Here is a 21,296-nt window from a genome sequence, read left to right on the forward strand (position 1 = left end):
CTTATAACAATGATACACCAGAATCAAATATTTGAAGCTTATTTTGTTTCTCCTCGAATTTTGATAGATCGGTTGTCGACAGTCGAAAACTAAGAAATAGAGAAGAATTCGAGTGCCAGATTGCAGTAAAAAAATGCATTAAATATTGATAGTGGACAACGCACCCAAGTCATTCATGATATCACAAAGACGATGTACGAGCGGTGGTAAAACTCGCTGGTTATCGATCGTAACGGGGTAGTTGCTCTCTAGAGCGAAACGGCCCACGGACATGACCATATGGGAGATTCGAAGATCACTGAAAGCCACATGCTCCTCGTCTCCTTCAATAATCGGTGAGTCGGAATCCCAGAACTTCAAACCTGGGCATCCATATCCGGACTCAAGGAACCGAGCCGTTTCTTCGGTACTTGGTCCATCCAGGTATATTACGGCTTGCGGGAAGCTGTTCCCTTGTGGTGGGGTTTGATGCTGGGAGCTGCGAGACCGATCGCGATGAATTGAGACACTGGTAATTGTGTGTTTGATATGGGCACAATGTAGGATTCCATATACCCATAGCACAAGAGTCGCATGGTAGATCATGATGGCCTCGTAGCCTCGGAATTGCAGTTGCTGGACGTAGCGACTAGCTCGAAGAACTTGACCTGCATGCCAAACAGCATGGCGTGACTGTGTATCTTCAAACCAGGCCTCAAGTAATGAGTATATTCGGCGAGCCTCGACAGCTCCATGCTTCCCTGCAAAACGCTCTATGTCCTCAATTTTGACATGTAACGATAACGCCAAAAATTCCTTCATAAGAGTTCTTTCCGGACACGTCTCCGGCGTATCCTGAAGGGTTAGTAGGGACTGATATAAGTCCTGTTGTTGAGCACGGATGGCAAGTTGGAGATTAGCGCTGCGATGACTGTGACGACCACAGAAAAGGCTGACTTGTTTTTGGTATTCGAAAACCTGTCCAGCTAAGCCGTGAAGAATCACAGATTTCGCCTTAGAATGATCCAATCCACTGGATAGGTTGTTCAGCATACTAAGCCTAGCGAGGAGTTGCTTGAGTGAAGATTCATCTTCGTTATCATGGCTATTGTTTAGGTATGCCTTTCTCCAATCATCTGCCGAAGATGCAAACCACTCCTCGGAAGCCGATGGTAATGGCGCGGTAAATTCTGAGAACGACGTGGTCGGGTTGCGGTTGAATACCATAGCAACTTGCATATCATGCTCGAGAGCAGAATATGCTAGTCTGAAAAGATGAATAATTAGACCAAATAATAGGAGAATCTTTCAACGTATGATTTTACCTTTTGAATGATTCTTGCCTAGCCCATTCTTTCCATTTGTTTTCCAAGGTTTCTTCGTCGTCTTGGGGAGTGGGCGTTATTGTGTTGTACATTGACGTATCGAATGCCCCTGCCCGTCTCAGAGCCTAGAAAATTAGAATCGTGAGTTATAGAAGGACTGGGAAAGGCACTCACAGTGCAAAGCTGCGGGAAACGACTCTCGGCGATTTCCATCTTTCGTGGATAACCACAAGTCATACCAATGTCAACCCATAACATATAGGCTTGCAGATACTGAAGATCCCGCACAACGTGATTCTCAGTTTCAAACTATGGATAATTTTAGCCCAGAGATTCCTTATATTAAGCATGCCCCTAGTGTTGAGCAACTTACCAGCCGGTCCAGTGAAAGACGAGCGACTTCCTGAAGTATGAGTCCAGCTTTGCAGATGGCTGGAATGCCAAAACATACGCAACCGGCAACAGTCAGAGCTGTGAGCAGCTCTGGACGCATATTGCGGTAGCAAATGGTCCCTGGGTGTATCCAATTGTCTCTGTTGCCTCTTTTGGTAAACCCAATCTTGATGAGGGCATCGAGGAAATTCGGGTCCGGAAAAGCTAGTATCGAGACTTCCGATTTGGTTATACGAGAAATGAACTGAAGCAAATCATCCCGAACACCAGGAGTTATAACGTCATTAACTATTATCCTAGGTAAATTCGCAGTATTTGGGGATGAAGCAGCTTGGTCAACAATGTTCTTATCAATAGCAATCTGACTTCGATTCGTGAATGTGTGTTGATCAGAGTTTGGGACCCACCGCCTTCAGGGTTGGTTAATGGAATCAGCTAGGCCAATATGCGAGAGAGACGTACCAAGGGTGTCTATCCTTTTCCACTTGCTGCGAAACTGCCGATCCGGGCCCAAATGGGTCCATGGATTCCATGCCTTGGTAGCTTTGGGGTTGAAGGTCTTTAGTCATATCCGAATTGGTTTCGAATGTAAAGTCGAGGAAATTGAACGAATCTAGAGACATATCTGTTTGTGTTCCTTGCATATAATTCAACGTCTCAAAAGGGAACTCCGAGAAGACCGGAGTGGAGCTGGAAGGCGTGACAATATGCTTAAAATACGCCGGGTATGCCCAGCCCTCATGCCCTAACAACTGCCATTCTTCCACTGATGACAGTGTGCCATTTGTCGAGGGTAGTACTTCTGTCGGCGTGGCTGCTTCATTATCAAATCCCATCGGCTGAGAAGTATCGAGGTGTGCATCATCTCGGCTGTGTGGGATGTGTATCGCAGAACCATTAACCGGGATGATGTCTGGGACGGGGATGGTGGCGGTTTCGGGTTGTTGCTCAACACAGGGTCTTGCAGCCTGTTCGCAACGCTAGAAGGCCTCATTTTAGTTGGATCATTTGTCGATTTTAGGTAGATATTGCTCACTGTACAAGGTCGATTGTTGTCACACTTCAGCTTCGAGGAGGCGCAGGACTCACAGGCCCTGTCTGCTCGTCGTTGTCTCTTACCCTTAACTTTTCGGGGTAAGCCATCCTCTCGAGCCTTGTGATGCAAATCATAGTGTCGTGTCAAAATATCACTAGGGCCTTGTGGGTTATTAACCATCTATAGGGGGCCCCATCCCGATGCAACTTCCATCGACATACTTACCGGCGGTTGTAAGCTTTCTGGCATATGGAGCATTTATAAAACCGTTCATTTATGTCTGGATCAGCTTCAAAATCAGTATTATAACCCAGGATAATATTTCATTTGCCGTCATGAGAGTACAGACGAGATTTCAGATGCCGTCGCATGTGATCGCGTCTTTCGAATCCGCGTTGACAGACAGGGCAGGAATGCCCCGCGCCTTGTGCTCCTAGTGGGTTTGACGTGGACATGTCACAATGATGGAGGTAGGAGCAAGTAGTGGGAGGAAAGGCTACAGCTACCGACACATTGATGGGCAATACAGAGGAGTATCGGTGGTCATTGGCTCCGTTAAAAAGACGGGGGGTGTTTATGGGGTAAGAAGCCCCCACATCCCGGCTGCGGATCGTCACGTGGAAGAACGACGCGTTCAAGAATCAAAGGAAATGTACTTCGTAGAAAGTTTGGCCCATGGGACGCCCCCGTGGAGGGAACAAGTGCGGAGCGTAGCGTTATATTCTTCACGCACCAGGTAGGCTGAGACTAATCTGGTATGGCTATATGGATGGTACATTTGATACCTATCTTTATACGGGAAAATCTTATAGAGACAGAACATCCGGTCCTAACTCGGTGGTTAGGGCAGGGGTAGAGTCCGATGGATTAGCTATAGATGTGCGACTTAATTAACGACGAAAAAAGGGTACCGACTCGCCGTTGAAAGGCCACCGCGATGGCGAAACACTACGCATTGGGGGTTTGGAGCATCAACATGGAGATAGCTTAAGAGTAACAAATAGGAAAATAACCTAGCACGATTAAATTAGGACTGGTCCAGCCCTTGATAACTAGCACTTTGGGAAGTACACAAAACAATCCATCTTGTATAGGTATTGCTACCTATCACGGTGGGTAAGGAGGCCCTTATCCGGCACACAACGCCCTATATATATATCGGTAGGTATATACTTTGCCTCGGGACGTTTCGGATGCTTCCGGATTCAATGTTCGGCGATACCTACGGAGATCCAGATTCACGAATGACTCTTGAGATGCTGGAATCATCGCTAGTATTCTTCGCTTCTATCGCGATACAGAAATCAAATTTCAGTTTGTATCGCAAGCTACTTTTATAGAAGCTTGTACAGGATGTTTAACAAAATTGAACGGGTAAATGCGTAATGATTCTCTATTGTAAGCCCTCGCAGAATTAAGGATACAGGACGAGACACTAAAGAACAAGCGTCATAGTCGATAAGCCCAGAAATGCAAGAGACTTTTCTATATACACAGACAAAAAGCAATCAAAAGTACAAACCCAGAAACACACCCCATTCCCAACCCACGCAGAAATGCGAAACAAGGATGCTTTGAGCGCCGGAGTGAAGAGATCTGCAAGGGAAAAGAGTAAAAAAAGCCGTTGTAATACATTGCAGGTGGAGAAAGAAGCTGGCGGTGATCGTTTACCGCCTGGGTCGTGGATGGTAGGGCAGGAAGGGTATGGTTGTTCAGGCCATCCAGGAGGATGATAGTATGACAGAGACTGGTCATACCAGTATTATTTTAAAAGAAGGCCTTTCGCGTCACCTATACGAATGAAACATGTTAGCCAAGTTCGTGGAGGAGTGGATGCGTCATATTCGGGAACGTACGGCCCAAGCACCAGCAATTGAAGCCACGATGCCTCCGGAGATCATCATGGGCTTAACACCGCGCGTGCTCTTGAAAAGCATGCCACTCAAGGCACCGGCTGCCACGCTGTTGGCAGAATCGTGCTTGCCGCGCGCATATCCGATAGCAGAGTTGAAACCGTTGTAAACCATCGCGACCACGCCAGCGGAGTTACCGAGGAACGGACCACGGCGGGTAATCGAGTTGAGCACTCCGTTAAGGCGAATCTTAGGAGGAGCATTTGCCGGCGTCTTGCTCAGTCCTTCTGCGAGACCCCAAGCGCCACCCAGGGTCAGAGCGGCCAAGTACGTGGTGCCGGCACCATAGCAAAGGTCGTCGGACCAGCCGCGAGAAGGCAAAACGGAGCGAGAGCCGGGCAGGGAGTCAAGAGCAGAGTCTTCAAGAGTTAGGTAATCGAGAGTGTCCTGGTTCAGGCCGGCCAGGGGATGGAGTCTGGAGGGATCGGGAATGGCGACTTCGGAAAGGAAAGAAGTAGCATCTTGGGCGTTGGATGAGTCGTAAGGAGAAGGCGCCGCGGTCTCCTTGCGGCCGCCGAGGTTGTCCCAGATAGGCATGATGGAGGAGGAGGTATGGAGATAAGATGATTAGAATACACGGACGGCGAACAGAGAAGGAGGACGATGGCCCTTGATCGCAGCTCCACCGAGTGTCGGCGACCAGCAAAAACTTCGGTCCCGTGACTGGGGATCGGCGGAATATAGTTGACCCGACGCTAGTCCCGTTTGGGTATCCCACATCCAAAAAATGATAATGTTGGAAGCCTCAGGCATCGCGGGGAGCTTCGGACAAATTCAATATTTCTGTCAATTTGGAGTACAGTTCTGATTGTGGAGAATTCAGGTCATGCTGAATTGCATTCGTGATGGATGCTGAAATGTCCCGCGGCGCTCAGCGCGCTACCGCAACCACCATGGATGACATCGCGCAAAACGTACAGTTCTTGTCAGAAAAGACTCTGCAAGATATTGCCAAAGGTCAGCTAGTTAAGCTGGCCCTGAATTGCGATTATGGCGAGTGAGTTTTAATGAACCCCGAAAGATAGATGGAAAAATGATCTTACAGCTAACATCTGGACAGGAAAGTTGACAGAGTCTGGCAGTCGTTGATTCAGACGGTTTCAACGCCATCTCTGTCGAATCAGCATAATGCAGCCGCTTGCAATGCAGTCTCGGCTTTTCTGGATGCTGCTTCCACTTCCAAAATTGAGCAGACAAAGCAATTGGCTCTTTCGTCAGACAACTGGCTAGCTGTCTTCGAGGTGTTCCTCAGCAGATATGAAGATGCCAAACCGAAGCCGCTCAAGCAGCTTTTGGGCTCACTGATCAATCTTTTGGCCAAGTCTATTCACGGGCCTAAGAAAGAAGAGATCCAAAAGGCAGTCACAGATGCAATCATTCCTAGTATCGTGCTTGGCGAGCCTCGATCTCGATTAAAGGCTTCGCTAGTGTGCTTCGAGCTCTGCATTCGGAAAGGTGCTATCTCTGGGTCTGGATTTATCTCTTTGCTACAGAAGTGGCTTGGTAAGAATAAGCAAAGATGGGTGCATGTCTTTGAGAATGCCCAAGCGGCCCTATCTCTAGACACCTCCGAGGAATTCTCTGGCGAGCCATCCAAGGAGCTGGCGGCAAAGGTCTTTGTGCTTGGCCTTCTTACCCAAACGAACAGCCGTGACATGTCGGGATCATGCGGAAGCGTGCTGGGTGCTCTGTTGCTAAAATTGAAGGTGGAATCTCCGGAATGGTCAGTGTCCACGATCTGGGTTGCCCCTGTTCGGTACATGATGCTTCATATCGTGGATAACTTGGAAGCCATGTCGAGCCAAATTCTTCAGCCGATTTTCTCTGCCGACCCTTCGGGCTTCATGGCCTTTGTGGAGAGTCTGCCCCTCAAGAGCCTTCTTGTGGGTGACATGACTGACGCGGAGGATAAAGAGTATATTCTCCTTTTTGCAGCCTTGCAAATCGGCAAGAAGACCAACCTTGTCCATGAAGATTGTAAGATGAACAATATCGAAGCTCTGGGGATTATAGTTACTGACCGTGATAGATGATGGCTCGAAACCAAGCGAATCCAAGGCTGGCGCACCGCAGAAGTTGGTGCTTAAGAGCGAGGTTCTGGGCAATTTCCTGCGCCACCGTGAACCTAACATTCGCATAGCGGCATTGTCATTGTTGGTCACTGCGTTTTCGACTATCAAGCCGTTCACATCAGCTGCTACCGACTCAATCCTACGCGGAATTCCATCAATGCATGCCGACTCTGATTCGTATAGTAGAGGCGAAATCATGAGTCTTACGCGCAAACTCATCGTCCGTCTCAAGAGTGGCATTCTCAAGCAACAAGACTCAGAGGTAATAGCACAAGCGACATCTAACTTGCCATCTGGTTTGGTCAAAAGTGATGATGAAACCATGGCCTTCTTGAGGAAATACATCAACTTCATCGCGGGTGATCTCGTTGTGACAGCATCATACCCACGCCATATCAGTGCTCTGAAAGCGCTGAAACTATTGCTGGAGTCCAATCTCGACCCACGCACGAACATTCCCCCGGCAAAGTCTGAAGTTGAAACACGCTGGAAGTTCCACATGAATGTCTTCGAGCCTCGTCTGCTCCGGCTGCTGGTTGACCTCCTCCTCGATCCATTCGAAGAAGTAAGACAGACGTCTCTGTTGATCATCAACTTTTTCCCTCGAAATATCTTGATGGACGGCTTCGAAGCTACGGCCAATGATTGCCCGGCTGTATGCATGCGCTTGACAGATGCTTTAGCTCGAGCTGAGATCACTGCCAGCAATACTAGCCGAGCTGATCATGCGGATACTGTAGCCCGTCTCTATCATATTTTATTCTGTGCGGCCCTCCCAACCACCGCACCCTCGAGTGGCTCAGACTGGTGGTCAACCAAGACGTCGGTTGTCAATAGCATTTTGACTAAATTGGAGGAGCGACTTTCGTCTTCCAAGGGCTTGTTCAACTCGACCTTGCGTGAAGCTCCTCTTCATGGGTACATGTCTGGACTACGGTAAGTCAATCCCCACGCCAGAGAGGAAGTACATTTGACTAATAGGGACCGATTTAGATACATCGTGCTGATGCCAAATTTCCATGCCCTTTTACTGAATGGGCCGGATGTTGGTGCCTGGAGGTCAATCCATGACCGCATCGTAGCGATCTGTGACCGGGTTTGGGAAGAGGTGAAGCCTGTTCTCTGCATTGACTCCCCAGAGGGTCATACCGATGATCCGATTGAAGACCTAGCAGTGGGTCCGAAAGATATCCTCTCCTATTCATGGAGAGCTCTTCGAGAGTCCAGGTATGCATCAGATTTCTATCAGAGAGATACATTGCTAACAACAGTAGCTTGCTTCTCCATGCTACCCTGTTCAACACGACCTACGGACCCGATGGCCTGGATGGACTTAAGCGTGCAGACTTTGAGAAAGTCGGACGCGCTAGCTTCACACAACTTGCCGAGCTGCGCCACCGTGGTGCATTCTCTACCGTCTCTCAAACTTTCGCCACGTGTTGTGAACGGTGCAGTGGCTCGAAGGATGCATCAATCCAAGAACTCCCGAAGGGCTGGTACAAGGAAGCTAGAGCTACGATCTTCGAGTCGGCTTCAAAGCTGACCCGACGATCGGCTGGTCTCCCTGCTCTTGTTACCGGTATCTTTTGCTCCTTGCACAGAACGCCTTTCTTCAAGGAGGGCATGGATGACCTTCATGACATCTCGCGCCTGACTGTGGAATATAATAAAGAGCAGCAGTATTTGGAGCTTCCTCAGGTCCATGCTCTGAATTGCTTGAAGGATATTTTCACCAACACTAAGCTTGGCCCCTTTACCGAACCATTCATCATGCCTGCCCTTACGCTGTCTGCTGAGCGCCTTGGATCTCCTATGTAAGTGAATGCATCCCTCATTTGATGGTCCTTATTAACTTTTCCTCGTTAGTTGGGCTCTTCGCAATTCTGGTTTGATGCTCTTCCGCGCTCTGCTGACCAGAATGTGCCGCATGGTTCCCGGGGCTGTAGCTGGATTCGGCGGTGTCTCGGGATCGGAGCCAGGATCAAAGATCTCATTCCCCAAGTATCCTGGTCTACTCGAGCTACTGTCCAAGCTCCTGGCATCAACCGAGGGCACAACTGCTCAAGAGGGCACCGATATTGTCACTGAACGGATTTTCCCCGCTCTGGAGTTGATTGGAGAGAAGGTTCCCACTATTGGAGACGACTATGACACAAAGCTATGCAAGCTTGTTCTAGCGCACTTCCAAAGCCCGGTCTGGGGCATCCGAGAGCACGCTGCTCGTGTCTATTCATCGCTGCTGACCAGGACGAATATCCTCAAAGATGTTGAGTATTTGGTTGGCCTCCTTCAAGAAGGTGTATCCGAGAACTACGTCCATGGTATCGCCCTTTGTGTCCGATACTCTCTGCGCCGTTTCGCAGCGTCAACTGATGCATTCTGGATGAGTAAGATGATCGACCCTTTAGATAAGCAGGAATTTCACTAATAGTCACAGGCCATATTGATGATCTGCTTGCAACTCTACGACATGCACTGGCGACGTTGTTCTCTGTCGCCAAGTCTCCGTCCGTTGCAACCTGCCTGATCGAAACATTGAATGATACTCTTGAACGAAGCATCGCAGCTCAGGCTGAAGGTACGTTGCAATCGGATGGACCTTAATCATCAAGCTAATCTCTCTGTAGACCGAATTATCCCATTCGTTAATGACGTCTACGACAAGCATGATCTCAACGGGGTTTTGAGCTATATCTTCGATGCTTCTCAAGTCGGATGGAACCTTGCCAGCCGTACTCGATCGTCTGCCCTACTTCGGAGAGCTCTTGCATGGTTTACACTGTTGAAAATGCTGATTTCACAAAATTGGACAGAAATTCCTACCTTCTACCACGGCATCTCACAGTTTGACGCTGATGCGGGAAGTTGGATTCTAGAGCAATTGCCAGAGCATTTGGCCAGAGTGACTAAGTACAGGAAGCCCTTGGTGGACCTATACTCCTCCATCATCCAGGGCGATCACCCAGCAGGTTCTAAGACACTGGCTGCGTCTAACCTGGCCACTATCCTGGAGGAGGTGCTGGTGTCCTCAGCAGACGGCATCTCCGAGTCAAACCTTCCGTACGACGCATTGGAGGAGAGCTTCAAGCCCGAGTCGGACATCAAGCAGTGGAATCGACAAGCTACCGATGCAGAACTTCGTCTTCAGGGATGCCTTCTTGCTCTTCGAGCCTCCTCGACCCATGATAAGTCGCTCTCCTTCTTGAAGCACGATATTCAACGTTGGGTTATCAAGTTGCGGTCTGCCCTCAGTGAAGAAACAGTGAGTACCATTGTCTAACCCGTGGAAACCAGTGATTAACAAGTCATCCAAGGAATTCACTACTCGTTACGCAGCCGTTGTATCTGTTCAAAGCTTCTCTAAGGCTCTGCGCCCTCAGGGTGAATCAGCACGGACAGATGCTGCTCTGCTCGATGTCTATCTCGTTCTTTATGACATGCTCAACGACGACGATGAGGAACTCCGAGATATCGCCGCATCCTCTGCATCATGGGTGCTCTCATACTCCTCAGTCTCGCTCACCTCTGCCCTTACCATTGGGCCTCTGAATGCAAGCGAGCTACTTGCTACTTTCATCACTGATCATTATTCAGACTCTGTGTACTTTGCTCGTCGGGTCATCCGGTACCTTACCGGGCAAGAGTCGCGCATCAGTGGGTCTGACAATCAATCAAGCCTTGTCCCGGTTTCGGATCTCATGGCTCAGCACTGCCAAGAAAGTACCGTCCTGTTCGTTGAGGAGAAGCAAAATCTGTTCATTGACGAAGTTCACGAAATTGATGTCTGGTCTCGCGTGCTCTCCCAGTTGAAGCGAAATGCCTATCCCGAGACTTTAATCCGGCAGATCTCAAGCTGGGTGTCGGAAGGGCTGGACCACCTTCTCGTGCTTCTGAATCAGGATTCTGGCTCGGATGGATTGTTGGGCTGGACCTCCAAGCCAGAGTCTTTCACACTGGGAGTGCGCGTGATCAGCATTGCCGCATCTCTTGCGTCACGGAGCTTCACTGTGCCCGAGTCTCTGGATGTCGAGCAAGTCACTTTGCGGAGGCAAATACAGGATCTGTTGGATGCTGGCAAGAAGGCATCTCTCCACGATGACTGGCTATCGCGGATGGTGGCTGCATTGAACAATTGCAATTAGAAATAAAAGTAGAGAGTATTAGCATAGACAATACCAATCATGTTCAAATTTTGTTTTCTGCGCTCGCGTCTGTCCTCATCTTATCGCGTTTCTCTTCACGCGCTCCTGCTGATTTGTTGGTTTCCTTTCGGCACGGAATTTCCCAATCGGGAAACGAAATGCCCTCACTAGTTCCTGATTCGCCTTCCTTTCGTTCAAGTCCCGAACGCATCGTTAATTAATTTGAATCAACGCCGAGTGGTGATTATTCTCCCCCAGCCTCCATTCCAGCCCTCCGAGAGTCCCATCGATCCCTACACTACTCGAGATTGCCGTCAAAATACTCGACTACGCTGCACCGGGTCGCTTGGAAGTGGGAGGTGGCTGGCAGGCCCTCTTCACAATGCCGGGGAACGAGCTAATCGCCCTGCTCCTCGGAATCCTGCTGCTCATCGTCACCATCGGCTGGCTCGTCTTCTGCTGGTACCGGCGACACATCAACACTGGGGTCATGATGCATCAAGCACGAGCTCGCATCCACCGGGACCGACGTCAGGCCAACTACGATCTGGAGCGAGGATATTACAACCCCGATTATCTTCTTCCCAAATACACACGCTTCGGATGGATACGGCCAAAGCCACAAGTCGATGACATACCGAGGGAACCAGATTACGTCCTACTCCGCCGGTTGACCGATGAAGGAGGTCATCATCGAGGTCGTTCGTTCAGACATGACCGTCTCTCACCGATATACATGGAGCCCCGACATCCAGTGTCCGCTATACGGAGCGAACAGCAGCAGGAGCGACCTCAGCAGCAGAAGCAGGGCAAGAAACAGAAACAAAAGAAACGCAATCAAGGGAACCAGAATGACCAGGGGAATCAGAACAATCAACAGCAACAGAACAACCAAGGAAAACAGAAAAACCAAGGGAAACGAAACAATCAGGGAAAGCAGAACAACCAGGGAAAGCAGAACAACCAGGGAAAACAGAACAATCAGGGAAAGCAGAACAACAAAGCAAAGCAAAATAGTCATGAGAACAACGAGAACAACCAAGGAAGCCAAGGGAGCAACTCGCCCAATCAAAAGAAGAATAACAATTGGAAGCAAAAGGACAACCGCGAGAGTTCTCCTGAGCAACCTCAAGAAGAGGAGCAAGACCAGCAAGATCAACAAGGGGATGACCAAAATGACAACAACGACAACCAAGATGGCCAGAACAACACTCAAACTGATGAGTGGGGTCATGAAGTGGCTCAAGGCAACAACTCCAACGATCGTCCGATCAGCCCTATCGAGTGGTGAGGCTTTTACATAGCTCAGCACAACGGCAGCTATCATGCACGATTTGAGCATCGGCAATAGCCCTCAGGCTGAGGCCCACAATGCAGAAGATGACAGGAGCAATTGGCGAGGCAGTCTAAGCTTATGTCTGTATCTCTTCTATAGCGCTACTGGATTCACTTAAGGCGAGCCGGATGCGGATGCAGACCTGATTTATTTGAAGCCATTAATATGGCCCAGAGATACACCCATGTGTTGTCTTAGTTTGAAGAAACCATAATTACTTTTTGGATTTGAGCTTGGTTGGCGAACCCTGTGAATCAAATTACTATCTTTCAGACTCTCCAGACTTTCGACCCATTGGGAAATATATTGCTTGCATCGAGGAGAGTAGTGCCCAGCCAGATGATTAGATAGACTTGGCCATTTGAGTATACAATTAGAATTAGACCCAATATGGAGAATTATCCAATTGAGAATTACTAGAAGCGTTACAAGCACGATAGTTAAGAGCACTTCCTGCTCGAATAGCTTAAGTAGAGCATTCGTTCCTCAGGCATCAATGTCGATCTGCGGCGCCACTTCGTCAGTGGTTCTTCGCGCCCGCCGCAGTCGGTGACGTTGGTTCTCCCCCGCAGATCCCCCAGGCACAGCTTTCCTTGAGTTCCCAACCTCCAACTCCCCGAAGGCTCCGTTGTCTCGGTGCCTGACCTCCTTGGTGTCCTCAACAAACATGTGGAACGACGAGGATAACAACCCCTACGGGGCATTCGACCACCATGAGTCCCGCCTGTCCGACTCATTGCACTCAGCCGCCCTCCAGTCTCCCCGTAAGCTATCTCCCCTCCCCAGGCGGAATGCTCTATAATGTCGCTGACTTGGGATAGCTTCTTTCGAGCATGATTCCACACCCCCATCCAGCCGCGACTCCAACCTGGATCCGCCCGACTATGTCTCTCATCCGGAGGATTTGAGTGATCCCGAGGAAGCCGATTACGGCGCCGCAAGCCAAGAGTACCCGCGGAAGAGTGTATACGATAGTCGCATTGAGCAGATCCTCTATGAGAACCCGGAAATGCCGATTCTTATTACGGACGCCGGCAAGAATCATGAAGGAGGTGGAAGCTTTATCGTCTATACTGTTCGGACTGCGGTATGTTGAGATGCGGAGCAAGCTTCAAGCGAAGCTAATTTGGAGACTACAGGACCTGGAGGTTCGTCGCCGGTATTCGGAGTTTGCCTCGTTGCGCCAAACACTTGTGAATCTGCATCCCACTCTCATTGTTCCTCCGATCCCCGAGAAGCATAGCATGGCCGACTATGCTGCGAAACCCACCAAGGCTAAGGAAGACACGGCGATTATTGAGCTACGAAAGCGCATGCTTGCAGTATTTTTGAACCGGTGTCGCCGTATGAAAGAGATCCGGGAAGATGGAGTATGGTGGCGTTTCCTGGATCCCAATGTTAGCTGGGTAAGTTCGGCCGACCGTTTTGTGATTAATCGGGCGACCGCTGACAGCGAGCTTGTAGAACGAGGTTTTGCACTCCCACCCGGCCTCCTCCGTCCCTAAGAATAACCTCAAGGCTCCTCCTCTGGACCCCGCAAACCCGACGCAAGCTCATGCCTGGCTTCCTGTTCCTTCTTCGTCCGCAAAACTAAAGCACGGTGGTAGCGGATCTTCTGCGACTGGGGGACCACCGTCATCACCCGGTGACACGAACGACGGACCTGTGGTGCCTAACCTAGGCCCGGACGTTCTTGGCCGTTTCCCACCCGAATCGCGCAAGCTGAGCGAACAGGAGCTAGACCCGTACTTTATCAACTTTGAAGCCTCGACGCGAGAATTGGAGCTGCTCTTGCAAGGAAATATCGAGAGGGTGAATCGCCGGACGCTCTCACACCTCTCCACCCTTTCTGCTGATTTGATGGAGCTGGGTGCGCGTTATAATGGATTCTCTTTATCCGAACAATCCCCGACAGTGGCTGCCGCAATCGAACGGATTGGCCAAGCTGCAGATACATCCTACATTGAGACCGAAGAGCTGTCCACTGCGCTGAGTGCTAGCTTTGCTGAACCTATGCGGGAGAGTGCCCAGTTTGCCAGCATCGTGCGCAATGTACTACGATACCGGGTGCTGAAGCGTGTGCAAGAAGACATGACTCGAGATGAGTTGGCCAAGAAGAAGACACTTCTTGACTCTCTAGAGCGGAGTGAGCTCGAAGCCAAACGAATCGAGCAGTATCTCAACCGTACCTCCCCTCAGACCGGCGGCACCCGGTCGCAACGATCTCTATCTGCTTCTTCCGCCGTCAGCAGCGAAGGCGGCAGCATGGCTGAAGCCTCGACCGACTCCGAGTTCCCACCCACGCATGGCGAGGCCATCGGCAGCCCCTCATCACCCTCCCAAAGCCCCGCATATAAGAAACCCGAGTCCTCTCCAATCCCGTCCCCGGCGCACCGGAAGACATCCAGTGGTAATTTTGTGACGAACAAGATCTTCGGTCGCATCAGCCACGCTATCCATGGCTTTGCCGATGTCGATCCCGAACGCACTCGCCGCGATCAGATCGGCAAAACCAAAGAGAGTCTCATCCAGGTAGGTGGATCATGAGTTACGAATGGTGGAATAGTCTGTATAAAAAGTGTAGCATGCTAATAATTTTTATGCAGCTCGAGCAAGCACTCCAAGTGTCAGAAAAGGACACCAAGGACGCTAGTGCAGGTGTGCTGCAGGATCTGCAACGCTTCCAGAAGGACAAGGAAGCCGATCTCCGACGCTACATGGTATGCACAGCCCACATTCCGTACTGCAGCCTTTTCCCACTAACCAAGGCTCTGCTCTCGTTCAGGTCGCATATGCACGTTGTCACTTGGACTGGGCACGGAAGAATCTCGAGACGTGGACCGAAGCTAAAGACGAGGTGGATAAGATTGTTGCGCGGTAGATCGTCAGCGAAATTCGCTGGTATCTGTGGATTTCTACAAGCTTGGTGTTCACAAGTCTTTGGCGTCGACGGCGTTGGGATTCCAGGGGCAGTTTCTTTGTCGTTTCTCTCCTCTTTTCTTGTATTCAGTGTTTTTCTGGCGCCACTACCGATATAGCTGGAACAATCACGCCCTTGATGGCTTCTACATACTACAATCCCAATTGATTATCCCTCGTAGTCTGGGTTTGTGGCTTGAGCCTGGGCCCTGAGGCCAACGTCCTTGGGTCCTTCCGCTTGGCTCGTCTTGGCTCGGCCCGAACACAAACACAATACAACCTACTTGACTCCATTGAATTGATTTATGCAACCTTGATAACCCCATATCGGCGACGTTGCAACTGTATATTGAATTGTTGTCTTGGACAGAAGCTGCACGGAACAGCCAAAGTGCACCTCCCTCTCCAGGTTCAAAGATCTTATCCACAGGCTCTACGATTTCCAGGCTGACCGAAGGAGTAGGTAGGACGAGCCCTGCGACGGGAATGGCAAAGGGCACATTCCACAAGCGCCGGTGGCCAAGAATCAGTGGAACTGAGTGGGTTCGTGGTGAACGGGATGATCTAGTTGGTCCGTGAGGGTCTTCAGGGCGGCCATGATCGACAGGGACCACAACCGATCGGGGCCAACCTTCGACAAGGCAAAGCACTACTGCTGGAGCTCGCCCTTGCTTGGTGTCAATCTGTGCCTGGCACGCTCGTGGATGGCGAGGACAGGCACATTGCTCGAGTGATTTGAGGTTTAGTTCGGCCTGGAGATCTTTCTACACGATGTTGTGACGAACAGAAGAAAGCACAACATCACCCCGCATCTCAATACATGACACGCTAGTCTTCCGCATTCATCGCCAGCAGTGAGATTATTCCAACAAAGCTCCATTATATGCTCTCCCGTTAAACATCCCGCGCAATTGAGCTGCCCGTTGATCTGCCGAGCATTCCGTGCCTTGCAGGTTATCCCCCTTTCGGTCTCCCTCTAGCGGATCCTGGACCTCGTTACATCCCCCAGGGCATGCCCCTCGAACAGCATCATTACCCTGTCGAATCCACCCCCCACTGTGGTACCTGTTGCTGCCCACTGGCAGGTGGAACGCCGTGCGTCTAGACCTGAAAACGATGACTGCCTGGATTCAGCGCTGCCAGGATGATCGTCCGGAGCGGCCACTTATCACGGTCGGCGATGCCGCCCTCGGCCACTATCGACGACTTTCGCCAGGGGTGGTCTTTGCGGTTTTTTGTGCATCCATCAATTCTTCGACGCTGGGTGAAAATGCTTATTCTGTTAGGACTGGTTTGTCTCTTTACTGTGGGCCTGAGCCGCAGTTTGAACTTGCGGGACGAGGCGGGACTACAGAGTGATGATGCTGTCGTTCATTTCCCCCACCACGCCAGACGGGACAGCATACACACGATCCCAACATTATCCGCGTCGGCGATACATTCTACCTATACCATGTTGGCGAGCACATCTTCATTCACACCGCGCCGTCCATGGCTGGTCCGTGGCGACATGTCGGTAGTGTGTTGGATGCCAACAGTATTATTCCGAAGGGTGACCGTGCCGTCCCATGGGCCCCGACAGTGGTGGCCGTCGACGGCACTTATTACTGTTACTACAGCGTGAGCAAGGCAGGATGTCGGGACAGTGCCGTGGGTGTGGCTACCTCCAAATCACCAGGCCCAGGCAAGTGGCACGACCACGGTGTGGTTGTGCAGACAGGAACCGGCAACGGAACAGATGTGTCACCATATACCATCTCCAACGCCATTGACCCGGCGGCACTGGTCCTACCGGATGGGTCCGCCTACCTGACATTCGGAAGCTACTGGACTGGTATCTATCAAGTCCCCCTCGGCAAAGACCTCATCTCTCCGGTCAGCACAACCCAGCCAGATGCCCGACACCTCGCCTACGAACCGAATGCAATCAGCGCACCGAATCCAAATGCAAACTCTATCTGCGGAGATCCCACGGGTCCACACGCCATTGAAGGCGCTTTTACTTCATATCACGACGGATATTACTATCTCTGGTTCAGCCATGGACGATGCTGCGATCTAGACAGAGGCACGCTACCCGCTGCAGGATCAGAATACAGTATTCGTGTGGGCCGATCCAAAGACCCCCGCGGTCCATATATTGATCAAGCTGGAAAGAACTTGGTTGACGGTGGCGGTACGGTGATCTACGGATCCAACGCCGAAACTTATGCCCCTGGCGGGCAAGGTGTGATTCGAGTCGGCGATACGGATATCCTATACTACCACTACCGTGAGTCCACACCGACCAACAACTAACCTCTTCATCATCAACCTACCACAAACAAACACTAACTTGGATGCAAAACAGAAAACAAAACTGTGGGCCTTGCATTTTCGGTACGTCTCAATCTCATATCTCGCGGCACGCTTGTGGACCGAGCAAGATAACCCGGCCCGCTTGCCGATCCTCCTTCATTCCCCCTTTTGGCAACGTCATGATTTCCAGGATGTATTGACTAACGATGTAAAATAGGACGCTTTACTTGGGTTTAACCCGTTGAAATACGTCAATGGATGGCCTGTAGTACAGGCATGAGCGGTGTGCTGTTCGCTCCACACTATGACGCAAGCATATAGCCAAAAGTATCGATTTCATCATCGCTTTTCGATAAAGCATTCTGAAGGCTATGCACTGTCAATCCACCACTGGTTAATTCTTCGCCGATATACCTATTCGCGTTTCGCCAATTTCTCGATCTCATCCCCGACACAAACCGTGACGCTTTGATGCCTGGATTGCAACAAAATACGATTTTGCATTTCCTGGCGTCTGCCTCATTCAGGAGTCCCGCTGGACTTTTGCTGGGGCATATCTTCTTCATCTGCGGGTGGTGTTCACCCTTCTTTTCGTCTTCCATTCTGTACATATTTTACAATCACTTATACATAGAATTCAACATGTGTCAATACATACTGACCATCAAATCCCCTGATAGAAGGTTTCCTTCATACATACAGTTTTCTTTGTTTACCCTCGGCATCTTCCAGCTAGCCATCGTAGCCTCCTGCCTTTGACTATTTTGCTCGGTGCAGGAATGATATCGGTGTATCCCAGGTACGATGGAACCTGACACGGTAGCCTACAGCACTCAAAATCATTGTCAAGTCCATATACCACTATTATATGGCCCGGGCACTTTACCTACAAAGCCCATGAATCAGATTCAGCTATACTTCAAGTCGAGTCAGCGGTGGTTTAGTGGCTGTTTGCGGTGCATCACGATCACGTGAGTCGTAGCAACCCTAAAACCCATCAACTCTATAGATCTTGAACCAGGGGATTAGGAAAGGAAAAGGCTTCCTTGAACATTGTACAAGGTATTGCCACTCGTCTATTTGAATCTAATCAGTGAATTCGTGCATTTGAAAAGTGAATTATTACATACAGAGCCTTTCATTACCAGGTAGAAAATTCCACCCTGGTCACGGAGAGATCATCAACGAATTAAGCTCAAAGGCCGGTCCTGGAAGTTACTGACCTCTTATTAATCCTTCTACATAATCTGGGTAGTGTGGGTAAAGAAAGAATGACATAATGCTGAGAATTGTATCTACCTAGTCATAGATACTATAGATGCACCCCTACTAATGTTATAGCTTCAGCCACTCTTATGCAGGTTAGTCCATCGCTCCCTCAGACTGTGTGCAGCTGCCTTCGGCTTTCGGTCACGAGTGAAGACACCCTTCTTGTTACCATCTACCCGGTAGATACCCAGGCTAGTCTGGAAGTCGGCAAAATTCCAGACATGCTCGCCAGCCATTGCCTCAAACCGATCAAACACCCGGTGGTACATGTCCAGCATTTGAGTCTGGAACTCCTCGCTCCAAGGCAGACCAAGGACGGAGTGCAGACCCGCCAGGGTATCTGCGCCATACTCAGTCATGATAATTGGCCTGTCAAACTTATCCTGCCAGCCGCGCAGCTCCTTTTCCAAAGCTGCCTCTGCTTCGGCGAGATCGCCGGTCTGCGAGTACCAACCGAAGTACCGGTTGATGCAGGTGACATCGAAGAGGTCGGCAATCTTGTCGAGCTGCGAGGTTGCGCCTCCCACGTTTGCAAATGTGATTGGACGCGTGGAGTCCAGCTCACGAGCTAACTTGGTGAGTGGCTCGAAGTATTCGCGCGCCCCATTTTCGTGAGAAGCAGGCTCGTTGGCGATTGACCACATAACAACACTGGCATGGTTCTTGTCGCGAGCCACGAGTTCCCGGAGGGCTTGCTTGTGCGCCTGCCGGGTGTTATTATTGATGTTTTCCTCGGACCAGGTGCGAACAGTTGTACTCCCGGAAATCGACAGACCAAGGTTCAGACCCACAGCGGGTGTCTCATCGATAACGACGATGCCATTCCGGTCAGCAAACTCCATGACTTCTTCGGCGTAGGGGTAGTGTGATGTCCGGAATGAGTTTGCTCCAATCCAATTCATCAGGTCGAAATCGTGGACCATGTATGCTTGGTCGTGGCCTTTGCCACGTACCGCGGTGTCTTCATGTTTTCCAAACCCGGTGAAGTAGAAGGGTTTGTCATTGATGAGGAATTTCTTCCCGCTTACTTTGACGGTGCGCACGCCCGTAGCCACGCTGTAGGTGTCGATGATCTTGTCTTTGGAGTCGACAATGCTGGCTTGGAACTGGTAGAGATAGGCTGCACCCGGTTGCCACAGCTTAACGGACTTGATCTTGACGGTTCCATTGGCGCCGGTTGCATGTGAAACGGCGACACCGTCCTCGTCAAGAACAGTGATCTTGATCTGTCCACCGGTGTTGTTGGATACTTTGACGTCGTAGTGAATCAGGCCATTGTTCCCTTGAACATCCGTCACAATGGTGATGTCCTGGATGTGTTGGCGAGGCACGGAGTAAAGCCAAATAGACCGGGCAAGACCGGCGTAGTTGTAGAAGTCGTGCTGGTAAGTCTGGATTCTCCTGCCGGTAGCTTCCCCAATCGTGATCTTCCCCGGCGGGATGGTCTCATGGGTGAGCTCATTGTTGACGGCAATTGTCAAGCGGAACCTCTCTCCAGGGGCAACAAGGTTCGTGATGTCTGCTTCAAAGGGTGTGTAGCCACCAATATGCTCGGCGACGAGGCGGTCGTTGACATAAATCCGACCATGATGCGTAGCAGACTCAGCTCGCAACAGATATTGCTCCTGAGACCAGCCCTTGGGAACAATCACATCACGCTGGTAATATACCCACCCAACATGATTGTGAATCTCAGGATCAACAAAGATATCGTTATATGAGGCGGGGACTGGACATTCAAGGCCCTTGGGCAGTGGTGCAGTCCACGGCTGAGCTGTGTCGTTGGGGCCGGATGCAAGTGAGAATTTCCACAGACCATCTAGGTTGACAAGCTCGCGAGTCTCAGTCCATTGTGGCTTGAGCTTAATCAAGGGTTGTTCGGTTGATGACAGGCCATTCCGCGGACGAAGCTGGACGGCAGGAACACATAGGGATGGAGAAACAAGGGCGAGCAGAGACAATCCTGTGAAGAACTTCATGGCTGCTAGAACACTATTTGTTCATTCATCTGGCCATCACATCTTGTTTTAACTGAGCGTATTTATAGCTTTCTGAATGGGCAATCGGCAATTGACATCTGTTCGCATCACAAACCGACTGGTCAATAGATGCATCCACAGGCCATGCTTTGATATCGCCAAGGCGCCAAGACCCAGGGAGGAGCGGTTCAGGGTCTTTTGCGGGGGTCCGGGGGACGCCATCTATACCAATTGCATCCTACTTCGGCAATCAACTTGCTTGCTTTCCCCGCGACGGTTATTGATGCAACATTAAACACAGCCGAAGATCGGCTATCTGAGTGATTTGTGGCCTGGAAAGTAGGTATGTTTGTCCAACTATAGACTGGGAGCACGACTGGCAGCCAAGTTTCGTCAGGTCTCGGGACCTGGTTACAGTCGCGGTTGGTGAGTGGAGAGTAGTAAGAAGTCTACCACAACGATCTAAAGATCAAGAGGAAAAGCTACTCAATGAACAGTGACATTCTGGAGACGGCAAATGAACGATTCCAGACAGTTAGTTACTACTAGGACTGCTCCTCAGCAGATGGAGCCATCCCCCACAATGGTCCGCCATAGAAGCGAACCGTGCGAGAGCGGATGTTGCGGGCAGATAG

At 50.4% G+C, this 21,296-nt stretch overlaps 7 protein-coding genes across 7 annotated transcripts; 4 read left to right on the top strand and 3 right to left on the bottom strand.

Annotated features, from left to right (window-relative positions):
* Positions 1-138: 138 nt before the first annotated feature.
* On the bottom strand, positions 139-3,007 carry N7496_005825 (Zn(II)2Cys6 transcription factor; the record flags this gene model as incomplete). The annotated part of the gene is made up of 7 exons (XM_056698754.1): positions 139-1,246; positions 1,305-1,429; positions 1,479-1,613; positions 1,678-2,107; positions 2,160-2,677; positions 2,734-2,894; positions 2,959-3,007. The coding sequence occupies 7 exons, from the start codon at positions 3,005-3,007 to the stop codon at positions 139-141; spliced, it is 2,526 nt and encodes an 841-aa protein (XP_056554167.1).
* Positions 3,008-4,500: 1,493 nt separating this feature from the next.
* On the bottom strand, positions 4,501-5,183 carry N7496_005826 (protein transporter TIM23; the record flags this gene model as incomplete). Its single annotated transcript, XM_056698755.1, has 2 exons — positions 4,501-4,524; positions 4,590-5,183. 2 exons carry the CDS (start codon positions 5,181-5,183, stop codon positions 4,501-4,503), a joined length of 618 nt encoding a protein of 205 aa, XP_056554168.1.
* A 308-nt stretch (positions 5,184-5,491) lies between these two features.
* Positions 5,492-10,860, top strand: N7496_005827 (uncharacterized protein; the record flags this gene model as incomplete). Its single annotated transcript, XM_056698756.1, has 9 exons — positions 5,492-5,643; positions 5,707-6,623; positions 6,676-7,654; positions 7,712-7,945; positions 7,993-8,532; positions 8,585-9,105; positions 9,156-9,296; positions 9,346-9,980; positions 10,033-10,860. The coding sequence occupies 9 exons, from the start codon at positions 5,492-5,494 to the stop codon at positions 10,858-10,860; spliced, it is 4,947 nt and encodes a 1,648-aa protein (XP_056554169.1).
* A 382-nt stretch (positions 10,861-11,242) lies between these two features.
* Positions 11,243-12,151, top strand: N7496_005828 (uncharacterized protein; the record flags this gene model as incomplete). Its single annotated transcript, XM_056698757.1, has 1 exon — positions 11,243-12,151. One exon carries the CDS (start codon positions 11,243-11,245, stop codon positions 12,149-12,151), a length of 909 nt encoding a protein of 302 aa, XP_056554170.1.
* Positions 12,152-12,863: 712 nt separating this feature from the next.
* On the top strand, positions 12,864-15,077 carry N7496_005829 (PX and BAR domain-containing protein; the record flags this gene model as incomplete). The annotated part of the gene is made up of 6 exons (XM_056698758.1): positions 12,864-12,960; positions 13,018-13,283; positions 13,336-13,602; positions 13,661-14,728; positions 14,803-14,916; positions 14,982-15,077. The coding sequence occupies 6 exons, from the start codon at positions 12,864-12,866 to the stop codon at positions 15,075-15,077; spliced, it is 1,908 nt and encodes a 635-aa protein (XP_056554171.1).
* Positions 15,078-16,606: 1,529 nt separating this feature from the next.
* N7496_005830 (putative endo-arabinanase) lies at positions 16,607-17,693 on the top strand (the record flags this gene model as incomplete). The annotated part of the gene is made up of 3 exons (XM_056698759.1): positions 16,607-17,387; positions 17,466-17,494; positions 17,631-17,693. The coding sequence occupies 3 exons, from the start codon at positions 16,607-16,609 to the stop codon at positions 17,691-17,693; spliced, it is 873 nt and encodes a 290-aa protein (XP_056554172.1).
* A 1,063-nt stretch (positions 17,694-18,756) lies between these two features.
* Positions 18,757-20,661, bottom strand: N7496_005831 (uncharacterized protein; the record flags this gene model as incomplete). The annotated part of the gene is made up of 1 exon (XM_056698760.1): positions 18,757-20,661. The coding sequence occupies one exon, from the start codon at positions 20,659-20,661 to the stop codon at positions 18,757-18,759; it is 1,905 nt and encodes a 634-aa protein (XP_056554173.1).
* Positions 20,662-21,296: the final 635 nt, after the last annotated feature.

The sequence above is a fragment of the Penicillium cataractarum genome (assembly GCF_028827025.1).
Source record: "Penicillium cataractarum strain IBT 29864 chromosome Unknown utg000005l, whole genome shotgun sequence".
Taxonomy (NCBI): domain Eukaryota; kingdom Fungi; phylum Ascomycota; class Eurotiomycetes; order Eurotiales; family Aspergillaceae; genus Penicillium; species Penicillium cataractarum.